General features: G+C 42.0%; 3 protein-coding genes across 3 annotated transcripts in view; all 3 read right to left on the bottom strand.

Moving 5' to 3' along the window:
• Nucleotides 1–12: 12 nt before the first annotated feature.
• LOC141836230 (chloride channel protein CLC-e) lies at nt 13–4,976 on the bottom strand. The gene is made up of 7 exons (XM_074723672.1): nt 4,446–4,976; nt 3,409–3,793; nt 2,470–2,670; nt 1,817–2,283; nt 862–1,416; nt 246–460; nt 13–160 (listed from the first exon to the last, which is right to left on the bottom strand). The coding sequence occupies exons 1-7, from the start codon at nt 4,854–4,856 to the stop codon at nt 100–102; spliced, it is 2,295 nt and encodes a 764-aa protein (XP_074579773.1). The 5' UTR covers nt 4,857–4,976; the 3' UTR covers nt 13–99.
• Nucleotides 4,977–5,207: 231 nt separating this feature from the next.
• Nucleotides 5,208–6,629, bottom strand: LOC141836234 (AT-hook motif nuclear-localized protein 16-like). The gene has a single exon (XM_074723676.1). The coding sequence runs from the start codon at nt 6,393–6,395 to the stop codon at nt 5,475–5,477; it is 921 nt and encodes a 306-aa protein (XP_074579777.1). The 5' UTR covers nt 6,396–6,629; the 3' UTR covers nt 5,208–5,474.
• Nucleotides 6,630–7,928: 1,299 nt separating this feature from the next.
• LOC141835576 (aspartic proteinase 36-like) overlaps nt 7,929–12,003 on the bottom strand; it is a 33,780-nt gene continuing 29,705 nt past the window's right edge. Inside the window, exons 10-12 of the mRNA XM_074722968.1 lie at nt 10,405–10,895; nt 8,920–8,956; nt 7,929–8,040 (exon numbers count right to left, since the gene is read on the bottom strand). Of these exons, the coding sequence (XP_074579069.1) occupies nt 7,929–8,040; nt 8,920–8,956; nt 10,405–10,895 (640 nt within the window). The remainder of the gene's footprint in view (nt 8,041–8,919; nt 8,957–10,404; nt 10,896–12,003) is intronic.

Here is a 12,003-nt window from a genome sequence, read left to right on the forward strand (position 1 = left end):
GTCTTAATTTTTAATTATTTGGTTGAGGGAATTAATTTTGTAAAAAATTGATTATATTGCAATGAAATGATCACAAGGTTCTCCGTGATGTTCTCTACGTCAAGACTCAAGCCTTCTGGTCATGGAGGACAAGCTGAGATATTCTTTAGCTGCTGCAGCTCTGCAACAAAGATGAGTGTTACAATGAGCTCGTCCACAGGAAGGGCTAATCACTGATATAAGCGATGGTGCACAAGAATTTTCACCGGAAAGCTATGCTAATGCATTCCCTGTCCAAGAGACCAACCGGCCGCGAACTTTCTCGTCCGGCGACGTGCTGTGAAACAACAGGTAGGTGATCCACTCCGTGCAAGTCCATGATATATTTGGCTGCAAGAAGTTCCATTTCAGGCGTAGCTGTCCATGTTTTGCACTTGCCTCCTTCGACATGGCATATGTCGCATATAAGAACATTGTTTACCTGATAACCAGTAGTTGAAATCTATTACATGAGAGCTAATGCAAGATACTTCTGTGCCAGACTTGCTATTAAATGGAATTAGTTGGGAACTGAGTCTCAGTAATGGAAATGTTGTTTCATAAACAGCTCACTCCATGTGTTCTGTGTCATTGTTTCTCAGCCCTGAGACCTTCCTTCTTTGAGCCAATTATGTCACAATCTAATGATTGCCTTTGAGTGTCTGAATTATTCTATCCATTTTCCACATTTTATTATCTATTGTCTAGTTAAATATATGATCTCCACATTAGGTATGTGATCCTATATATTTGTCTGTGGATGTAGAATCAAGGATGGAACTATTGTGACCTCAATACAACAAAGAAATCTAACTTATTAATATGCTAAGGGGGTTTTCTTACCTCAGTATCGATGTCTCTTGCCGTCCTTGATTTAAGGAAACTTTGGATTTCCTCCAAAAGTAGCAACCCTACCAAGAAACCGCTGCCATCGATTATTACCACGCAGGATTGCTTCTCCGTTTGCATGAGAGTGACTGCCTCAATTACAGAAGTATTCATCGGCATGCTAAGGTATTTAGTTCTCATAGCCTGAGATACTGTGAGCTTGTGCACCATACTGTTGACTTCAGCACTGATATCATAGACGCAAAGAGAAGTCTCGATCTCGCACAAATCGATGTTATTGTTTTCGGCAGAAGCTGCAGTATAATCGTCGTTCTGGTTCTCACTGGGCACACTTGCACGACGAGGAACATTTATGTCATTTCCTGTCACTTTGTCCAACTTATTTGCGGCTTTTCTTTTAATACTCGTGCGGGATGTTATCCATGATGATATCCCTACAGCTCCAAGAAGTGGTAGAACAATTCGGTAGTCCTGTGTTAGTTCAAACAGAAGCAAAACTGATGTCAAAGGCACTTGGCATACACCTGCAAGAGTGGCAGCCATTCCCACCTGTAAACATTAGCAAAAACTTTGTTAGTGTTGAAGAATTGCATTTTACACATGCCATAGACTCGACACAGACCATTGAACGATCAACGTGAATAACAGATAAAAAGAGCAAGATGGATTCTAATGATCTTAAAGTAGTTATTGAGAATACTATAACTAAATGAAATAAAAATGAGAATAGAATTGGAAAGAACTGTTCTGTTTTGTTGTCATTTCTTTTGTAGGAAAGAACAGCTAGCCCTATGAATATGAAATCAATGCTCATGAGTATCATTCGTTCGAAGGTCAGCTGCTCGTTTTAAACTATCATTCTGCCCGAAGGAAGTACAAAAGGGCAACCTAATTCGAGAACAGCGTTCTCTAACTATGATATATTGTGGGCTTTGTAGAGAAAAGTTACCAGACCATATGCTTGTGGTGATGCCACTTCCAAGGCAGGGAGATGAATCAATGGGTTTGGGCCAAAGAATGTAGACGACATGAATTTGCCATAAGCCATTCCTGTTGCTGCACCTATAAAAAGGGATGGTGCATAGTAGCCGCCCACCAAACCCGAAGCACGGCTTAGAGATGTTGCAAATATTTTCACACCAACTAACTGAAACAAGATATTAGTGGGAAGACTATTCACAAAAGGTCGAGATTCAAGTAGAATGTCCACATTCTCAAAGCCCCAGTATAGAATTTCAGGATATGATAAAGCTATCAAACCAACAATGAGGCCACCCAATGCAGGAAATATGGCTTTTGTTACACCTGTGATCCTTTGAAGGTAGTCAACCACTTCCAGTGCCAAAGACGTGCATCCTGATAAGGTCACAGAAACTATCCCGCAAAGGACTCCGAGCAAAAGATACAAAGGAAGCTCTGAAAATTTATTGAATGATAAACATCTTCAGATTACGTCATGTTCTGTAGCACACATTATGAGAATAGCTAAAAAGATAGAATCTCATTTAAAATTCTACTAAACTTATAAAATACCACTAGAAAAAAGCTCCAGAACCAAACAATAATAGTCTCAAAATTGAATAATGAGGAAATGGAACACACCACTTGGTGAACGGAAGTCATAGTCTGGAACAGTGAAAGTTGGTTCAGAACCAAGGCCCACCTCTGAAACAACAGATGCTATGACAGAACTGAGTATCACCATTGATGTCGAATTTGAAAGGGACAAGAATGAATCGGTTGTTGAAGGCCATAAGACAGATTCCACAGCAAAAAAACATCCAGCAACAGCAGCATTGAAACCTAGCTATAATAAAATTTAGATACTATGTATTTAACAAATCATGAATTGAAAAATGAATGTAAGAAGTAATAAATTCATTCTTCTGCTTTATGATGAAAACCATAAGCTCCTTGTGGATGACACAAACTAAATGGGGGAAAAACAACAATGAGGTTTTTCAGGTCTATACATGGTTTAGAAAAACAAAAGATGGTGAGCCCCAACTTTTTCTTTTTGTCCATGTTATTGTTCATTTCCACTACTAACAAGTATTAGAGATGTGTGGTTGCATTGTGTATCCATAATCCTACCAGGAGCCAACAAGAGAATGTGAATCTTATTTATAATGGTATTTCATAGATATGAAAAATCTAGCTGGCACATTTAACAAAATCTAATGCTTAAAAATAATCATGAATGAAAACACAGGATAAATATGGCAATAGAATAAATGTGTTAGTCTTCAAGAAACTGATCCCACTTATTTTTCAAGGGAACTTCATTTATGAGGTGAAATGGAAGCCCTATGTATAATAGAAAATTGACTGTAAAAATATGGCAACTATGATCAACATACTTAAGGGAAATTCCAATTTGTGTAAGTAGATAACGTTACTCCAAAGGATCAGCATTCTTATCCATGAAATTTAGTGCACGGAAGCTGTTAGCTTCAGTGTTCAAGGGAATTCAAGAGGAGGAGAATCTTAATTACTGATTTTACAAACACAAATCTAGCATGAGCATAATGGAAGTAGGACCTGATGAAATTCCTGCAGCTGATCCAGCAGCTACAAGAGACAAACTTTTTCCACCACGCAACCCAAACAACCGACCGATCCCTTTTGCAATGGAGGAACCTATTTCAACACTAGGACCCTCAGGTCCTAATGAATTCGCTGTCCCAAGGGTGACAGAAGCAGCTATGGCTTTCACAAGTGGTCTCATTGCTTCCTTCACAGATGCTGTCATGCCTGATGTTTCTTTCAAGGAACTCCTTAGACTATTTAGCATACCAACTATTACACCACCACAAGCAGGAACCAGAACGACTCTCTGCCAAATATTCTCAATGGGCTCCTCCCGTAACCATGATGCACCTCGCAACGGTAATCCATCCCAGAAAAAGTCACGTATTTCATGTACCTGATCAGTGAATGGATATAAGGAAATCCCATCAGAAACATGCATATCAGCTTATTTTTTAATGAAAAAAAGGTTCTCAAACAAAGATTTAAATCCAGCAAAAGTTGGAAATATAAGAGTTGATGGAGATTATAATGGTCCTATGACTTCACACCCACGAAAGGAGATGGCATGAAGCAGAGAAGAGACATTAAGAGGCAAAGATCATAAGCTAACATGACATACTGAGAAAAAACATGCTTGTTGTGAACACAGTTTTTTACTGATAAATCTCTTAATTTAAGAAATCACAGAATTGTCAGCTTAGCTACGTTTGGTTTGTAATGATTCATTCATTGCTTTATCTGAAGGTTGTTATTTTGGAATTTCAAGAAATTTCTTCAGCTATATGTGTTTAATCTAATAGTATAAATAGTAACAAAACTCCTTTTCCATATGAATCACAAGCAAAGGCTATAATGGATGTTTGCAGAAATTAAGTTCTTTCATAGAACATTTCGGTAAATGAACAAGAACAATACATTTTAGTGATGCTAAATAACTAAAAGATTGAAAGATAACTACACAATTGAGCTGGAAGTAGCACGATATAAACTTTGTTGCCCCAAAAATCAGCAGGAAAAAAAGACTACGAAACATCCAATTCACTCACCGCAGTGTTGAAGAGCACAACAGAAACACCGGTGAAGAGGCCAACCACACATGCGGAGAGTGTAACGAAATCCCGGGTTGGCATTGCCTCTCCAATGGCACTGGCAATTCCGGAACCGGGCTGGTCCTGCTCGAAACGGCGGAGACGATGGGGGGCGACCTCCTCCACTCCAAGCTCGGTTTTTTCTGATGCTCCGGCCATTGAATTACCGCTAGGGTTTTCATCGGGACCTGCCGAACAACACCTAATCCTTAAAATTGGCTTCCGGCGAAAATAATCGCGTCGGCGAAGATCGATCCGCGAAGAAAGGAAATCGGGTGAGGAGATGGCGATCGACATGGAGACTTTAGGGCAACGGCGGCGGCCCCTCAGGCTTCCACATGGACCTCCGCGGCAGGAAGCAGAGGCCATTTACCGGCCGCGAGGAAGTGTAGCGCGGAGCACGAGGAAAGATATCAACTGGGCCTTACTAGCGACGCCATCAAGGCAGAGAAGAAGATAGCAGCTTCCGCAACGGCGAGCGGAATTTCTTTTGCATACAAGGCCAAAAAAAGAGAGATTTTTCCCAACTTCCATGGCGTCCACCAGATAAGGCGGAGGAAGAAAACGTGGAGGGAGAGGAGCCATGAACCACCCACAACAGCGTCCACGAAGTTTGATCAATACTTGAATTTCATAAACAAATAGGTGCGATTAAACAAATATAATTATGATATTGATGTTTGGATTTATCTATTCAGAAAATCTGACAAAGATAAATTTCTTACGAGAGGGACACTTTTTGTTAATTTTAGATAATGAAAATCTAGAATCAATCAAGGAGCAAGGAGAAATTAATGTTGGTTTGTTGTAAAATGCATGCAAAGCAAAGGGATGATTAACAAGCAAATCCATGAAGAAATTAATGAAGGAGCAACGTGAAATTAAACAAGACAGAGAGAGCTCAATCGCCTCCGTTCCAACGCCGGAGTGTGGCGGAGCGGACTCGGTCAGCGACGGTGGAAGTGAGGTGCTTAGCAATTAATTAAATCAGAACGGTGGTCGGACGCCGCCGCCGCCGCCGCCGCCGCGGCCACTGCCCCACCCGGTCCCGAATCCGTCTCCCTGTCCCTGAAGCTGGTAGCTTCCGCCGAGATTGTAGAAGGGAACGCCGGCGCCGGCGCCGGCGCCGCCTCCGCCTTCACCTGTAGCGGTGCCTGGCGACTGCAAACCGCCGGGGCCTTGTTGCTGTACCCCCTCCACGGCCGACGCTTCCTCCTGGGCTTCTAACGGCAGCCGCTCGTACATGGCATTGGCGAACGATGCGGCCATCAGGACCACTGTCCCCGCCGCCATCAGCGGGCCCACCACGCTGCCGCCCATCACCTGCCCCTGGCCTCCCGACAGGAACACGGTGAGGCCGCCGGCGCCCGGCGGGGCCGGAGGCGGCAGGACGGTCCCCGTGAGCGACAGGATCTCGAACCTCCCTCTAAGGGTCGCCACCACGCTCCCCGGCGCCCCGGGCTGGCGCAGGGCCACGTTGGCGACGGCGCCGCTTCCGCTGAGCACGGAGACACCCCGGCCACGGAGGCGCGCGTACTCGGTCACGCACTCGACCACGTCCGAGCCGGCGGCCACCTCCAGCACGTGCGAGTGGAGCGCGTTGGGGCTGTCCTGCGTCACGATGATCGGCGGCTTCGGCTTGTTCTTCGACCCGAGGGGCCGCCCGCGGGGGCGGCGGACAGGGCCGCCGGATCCAGCAGCGGAGGAAGAAGGTTGTTCTCCGTCGCCGTCGCCGTGGTCAGCCCCGGGGCTTTCCTCCGGCGAGGCCTTGGATTCCTCATGCGCTTGGAGTTGGGTGGACGTAGACGAGGCAGCCGGCGGTGGCGTCGGGCCAAGGAGGTGGTGAAGATAGCCCGACGAAGATCCCCCACCTCTGGCGCCTCCCCCGCCGGAGTCCATCCCAGCCATGGCAGCCTCATCTACCCGCTCCCACCACTTGCTCGCCAGCTTCCCTGTTCTCCGTCGATCTCCTAACCCAAAAATCGCTTCTTTGACAGGAAGAAATCCACAAAAATCAGATTTTTATCACCAGAAACCTCCCCTATCACAGAGAATTTCTAGATCTCGTTTTCAATCCCTTCTTGACAAGCTCGAGGACAGAGGGAGCCGACGAAGGAGAAGGGAGAGTGAGAAAGTCGTCGCCAAGGATCAAGTGGCATCACCTTCCCTCGTTTACTACGAGATATATATACACTTTTTTAATTAGACAAAAAAAATAAAAGATATTTAATTAATACACGCAGCATTAATTTATAGCTTAAGAAATTAATGCCGTGGAGAATTAGAAATAAATGTATTTGACCACTTTTTTTTTTAAAAAAATGTACTGTAACAGTTGAATAAAAACTACCTTTTCTTTTTTACCGTAAATCTTGGACAGAAGTACATATACTAATTGATTAATTAATTATTAACAGGCCGTGTGTTAATATCAATGCTGCCATCACGTCAAGAAATTAATTAATTAATTAAGTTGATGGTGCAACAGCCAACAAGATAACATCAGTAGGGTTTATTTTATTTGGGGTTTGGGGATGGAGTCGTGGGTTCATGTGGCTCTTCACCTCGGCCATGTGAACAACTTAGGCATTGGTAGGACAAACCGGGTTTTAAAATTCTCCACGGACCGGAACGATCGGTTCAGTCGGAAAGCGGACTAATAGATAGATTCGTACACCGAACCTATTAATTTGATTATAAATAAAAAAGGACAATTCAGTACATGAAACTCTTACCAATGTGAAAATTTTGTACATGAGTCCTCAATCGTTCATCCTTTATATTTTTTCATCTTTCGTTAAACATCTTAGCCCTATGATAGTCGTGGAATCCCTTTAGTCCATCGCGAGTGATCATGAGCTAACTAGAAACCTATTTGCAAGTTGAACTTGAATCATAGTCTTACCTCATAAATACATAATTATAATTGTATGATGGAGAAATAATTAATCAATCAATTAAGAAAATTAGCAAGAAGCTCCACATCTTGCGGTTGGTCGAGATGCTTAAAATTTTAATTAACTAGCTTAATGGATGCCAAAGCACATAGAAAAAGGCAAAAGGCAGAGGGGATTAAACTAATGGGCGAGTGTTAAGAGATGCTGTCCTCCTCATGCGCACCTTAATCGCCCCCCTAAACCAGCTACCAGTTGTTTTCTTTGCCTTTTCCGTATTAATTAACACTAATCTCATTTAGGGTTACACTAACCATGGTTAACAATCACAATGCAAGCAAGGAATATTTTTACATAACAGAGGTTGGCTAGATTTCTACTACGTCATAATAAAGATTATTCAACTTAAAAACATTCCATTTATTTAATTAACTAGAAAAGTTTGACAAATTCAAAAGCAATAACATTAATTAATTAACTAATTATCAGATGAGGCACAGGAATAATTAAGCTCTCTCTCCCCTTAACAAGATGTTAATTATCGTAATTAATCCGCGCGGCGCTGCATGCCGCCGTCTCGCCGGCGGTGGGAGGCCATGTGCGGGGCGCCCCGCTGGAGGCTCTTGTCCTCGTCGATGCGATCCATTGCGTCCGTCCAACTAAACACCATCCTCCATTAATTAATCATTAACCACTGTGACTTTGAAGTTTGAACGTACGCCACCCTTTTAATTAATTATGCATATATTCTAATCCTGATGCATACTTCGCATGTGGATAGGAATGATTGCAACTTGCTGCCCCATGCTTTATTACCGACCTTAATCAATCATCTAATCTCATGCAGCTGCTGCATAAACTGCATTGTTTAATAATGGCCAAAGCCAACCCTTTAACCAAAATGCTGATGGAGAAGAAGGTGACCCTTTTATATTAATTAGCAGACGCTTGAGGAATAAGATGCTTAGGGATCAGCCTAAAAAGGAGTCCATTAATTCGCTCTCATTGGTCTTGTAAAGGAGCAATCTAGCTACTTGAAGTACTTGAGTGTGTTTGCTGTAGGCGATTATATGCTGTAAGTAGAACTCCTTCACAAACTTGCCATTCATGGCAGATTTGGAAGTTGTACTTGGAATCAGGTTGTTGATCAGCAATGATTTCAGTAAGCACTGGCTCAATGAATGTGGCATTTAATTGTCATCATGATCAAGTTCATCCATTTAATGTACATCAATGAAATCTGAATTGACTTTGGCGTGAAGGAGAAATATAAAGCAGTAGAAGTCTTGCCCAGGCCTCTGGAAAAGCTCATAATGTCTCAAGAACTTGATCGGAATTTTAGGGCTTCAACAGCGTTCTCAAAAAATTTAGGATTTTGGAGAACTTGATCGGGGAAAATAAAAAAAAATATTCGGCCAAAAATTAAAATCGAGGCTTAGAAACTTGGCTCTGATACCATTTGATAAATTTTCAACATCTAAATTCATGATACGATAAATAAGTAAAACAAGATATACAGAATTAGATGTTAAAAATACCTGGAGCGGAAGATGTCGAGGAGTTCATCTTGTTTTCCTGTAAGAAAAAACCCAAAAGCAATAGAGAAAACCGCAGAGAAACTTCTCCTATCGCCCAATTCCAAAATGTCCGTGTGTGTCTCAATGGGGCGACAACCACATTTTAAGGTTAGGAGAAGGGACCTCTACTGTGATTTAATGGGCCAAGCCTACCCATTATAGCTAAGCCCAATAACAATATGTTAATTATGCTAGTCCACATAAAAATATCCAACATTCTCCCACTTGGACAGCATAATACAATATGTTAATCCACAATATGTGACCATAATAAGATGTCAAAATAAGTCAACACATAATACGAAAAGGTCCAAAATGGAACTATAAGCATCTTAACAATACAGAAAATCAAATTCGAAGGAATAATGATATCATGCATTATAAGATACTTATATCCTGTGACCCAACAATAAATGGAATATGGATAAATGGGAAAGCCCAACAAAATGACATGTCAAAATTTGAATAAAGTGCTATTTCCCAGTAAAATGACCCAAACATCTGCCCAAGATGTCATATAATAACAACAAAATTGAGACTGGGTCCGAAATGTCTCCACAATATACAATATGTCATCACAACATATATACAACAGTAGTTATTATTTGAGCAATATCAACAGTAGTTATTATTTGAGCAATATCTCAATATTCACTACAAAAAAATAGGTTTTTTGCGTCGAATTTTTGCGACGAATTCCATTCGTCGCAAATTGGCAACAAATTTAGGGTCGAAAAAAAATTTAGTCGCTAATCTGCAACAAAATTGGCGACGAAAAAATTATTAGTTGCCAATTTAGCAACTAAAAAAATTCGTCGCGAAATTCGTCGCAAAAAGAAATTCGTCGTAAAATTCATCGCCAATCTGCGACGAATAAATTAATCGTCGCTAAATTGGCGACGAAAAAATAATTCGTTGCAAAAAAAGACAGTATCCCCAATTGTCGCTGATATTTGGTGACGAATAGGCTCTTTCGTCGCCAATTTTGGCGACAAACATCATATTCGTCGCCAAATTAGTGACGAATAGACTCTTTCGTCGCCAATTTTGGCGACAAACATCATATTCGTCGCCAAAATGGCGATGAATTTCGTTTTCGTCGCCAATTTGGCGACGAAAGAGACTGTTCGTTGCCAAATTAGCGATGAAAGAGCCTGTTTGTCGCTAATTTGGCGACGAATTTTGCGACAAAAATCTTTCGTCGCAAAAAACGGATTTGGTGGGAGATTTTTGGCGACGAATGCGATTTCGTTGCCAAATTCGTCCCAGATTTTGCGACGAACACACTATTCGTCGCCAAATCAGCGACGAACCGCCCTGTTCGTTGTAGATTTGGCGACGAGGAAACTCTTCGTCGCCAAATCGGCGACGAACAACTTGTTCATCGCCAATTCTGCGACGAACAGGGTGGTTCGTCGCTGATTTCCTACTTAACCTAAATCTTACTCGCGAAATTTCTGTCCGCCTTCTCCTCTCTCGCTCGTGCAAACCCCTTCTCGCCGCCGCCTCCTCTCTCCCTCGCGCAAACTGCTTCTCGCCGCCGCCTCCTCTCTCGCTCGCGCAAACCCCTTCTCGCCGCCGCCTTCTCTCTCGCTCGCGCAAACCCCTTCTCGCCGCCGCCTCCTCTCTCGCGTACGCTGGCCTCCTTCCTTTCTCGCTGTTGCCGGCCCCTCCTCGCGCTTGGTAAGCCTTTTCTTTCCTTCCCTCTTCCTTCCTTTCGGGTTATTTTCGCTGCGTGGACCGTGCCCGTGCAGCTGACTCTGATCTCACAGACGTTGAGCTTCCGTCCAAAGAAGATAAGGAAGGCGCAACTGAAGAGCGCAGGCCAAGAAAGAGGGGTCGGAAGCCAGCCAACGGCAGGGAAGAGCCGCTGAACCACGTTGAAGCTGAGCGCCAGAGAAGGGAGAAGCTGAACCAGAGGTTTTACGCTCTGAGAGCTGTGGTGCCCAACATCTCATTTGTAAGGTCCATCACCATTTTCCTAGAGTTCCACAAGACGACATTGAAGTGTTTTACAGAGAATTCAGCAAAGCAATTTTGGTTGGACATATCTTGATAGTTTCCTCTATTCTCACTCAGATATATTCGCTTGCTCTAGCCCATGTATTCTCAGCGCCACTTCTCTGCATTGGCAATGTGATGAAGTTATCCTGCTTGATCAAGAAGAATTCAGGATCATTTTTCTCTTCAAGAAATTGCCACTGCAATCTGGTATGAATTTTCTGTATAAACATCTATCGACTTGTAAAAGCTTACCATGTATGTTTGTCTACCACAAGATCAAACACTAATTCTACACTGATGCATGAAAGTAGTATGTCACTTCCACTCAGTTACACTATCCTACATGATTGTAGATTGAAATGGCTGACACAGTTTTTTTTTCTGAACTTTTATATTCCATCAATAGAAATATAGAGAAGTCAACAATAATTCAAGAACACTTGGTTACTCTTCCAATCTGATGACATTTAGATCAATTTTTTTGTCAACAATGACACAAGAAACAAAGAATCAGTAGCTTGTGGAAATTGCTTTCATTTTTCTTTAGAATTGACACTAGCCTACATGTTTTAGTCTGTGAAGTCTTCTTGGAACAATAGTAGTAGTAGTTACCTCATGCAAAACGTGCTCTTAAAATAAAATCAATTTACACTTAAAAAATTGGCTCAATGAGTGCAGGTTAATTTATAAAATACTTTTATCATTAAATTTTGCTGGTGATTACAAAGGCATGCTTTGAAAAATCACTCATGTGCATTGTGTTCTAACTTTTATCATTGAATTTGGATGAAATTAAAATTATTTTTCCAGACTACTTCCAATAAATAAGAAAAATTAGTGATTTTATTTCTTTTCCTTTCTTTTACCTCCTACTGCTGTCGAAGAAACACAACATTAATTATGAGGTTTCTCTTTATCATATTTTTTTATACAGGAGAAGAAAAGATAGCAACGGAGAAGGCAATAGAGTCTCCGGAGAACACCAACGACCACAATGATTTGATTCTATCTATTCTTCATCCTCAGACTTTGTTATATTTG

This window comes from Curcuma longa, chromosome 10, assembly GCF_044706935.1.
Source record: "Curcuma longa cultivar G26 ecotype Majalengka, Jawa Barat chromosome 10, ITB_CL_G26_1.1, whole genome shotgun sequence".
Taxonomy (NCBI): domain Eukaryota; kingdom Viridiplantae; phylum Streptophyta; class Magnoliopsida; order Zingiberales; family Zingiberaceae; genus Curcuma; species Curcuma longa.

Bases quoted from the DNA above. Each gene is read 5' to 3' on its own strand.
- LOC141836230 (XM_074723672.1), bottom strand. From the start codon at position 4,856: ATGGCCTCTGCTTCCTGCCGCGGAGGTCCATGTGGAAGCCTGAGGGGC. The intron at 2,284-2,469 runs GTGTGTTCCATT...ATAAATTTTCAG, and splicing joins TGACTTCCGTTCACCAAGTG to AGCTTCCTTTGTATCTTTTG. The intron at 461-861 runs GTAAGAAAACCC...ACTGGTTATCAG, and splicing joins CAAGAGACATCGATACTGAG to GTAAACAATGTTCTTATATG.
- LOC141836234 (XM_074723676.1), bottom strand. From the start codon at position 6,395: ATGGCTGGGATGGACTCCGGCGGGGGAGGCGCCAGAGGTGGGGGATCT.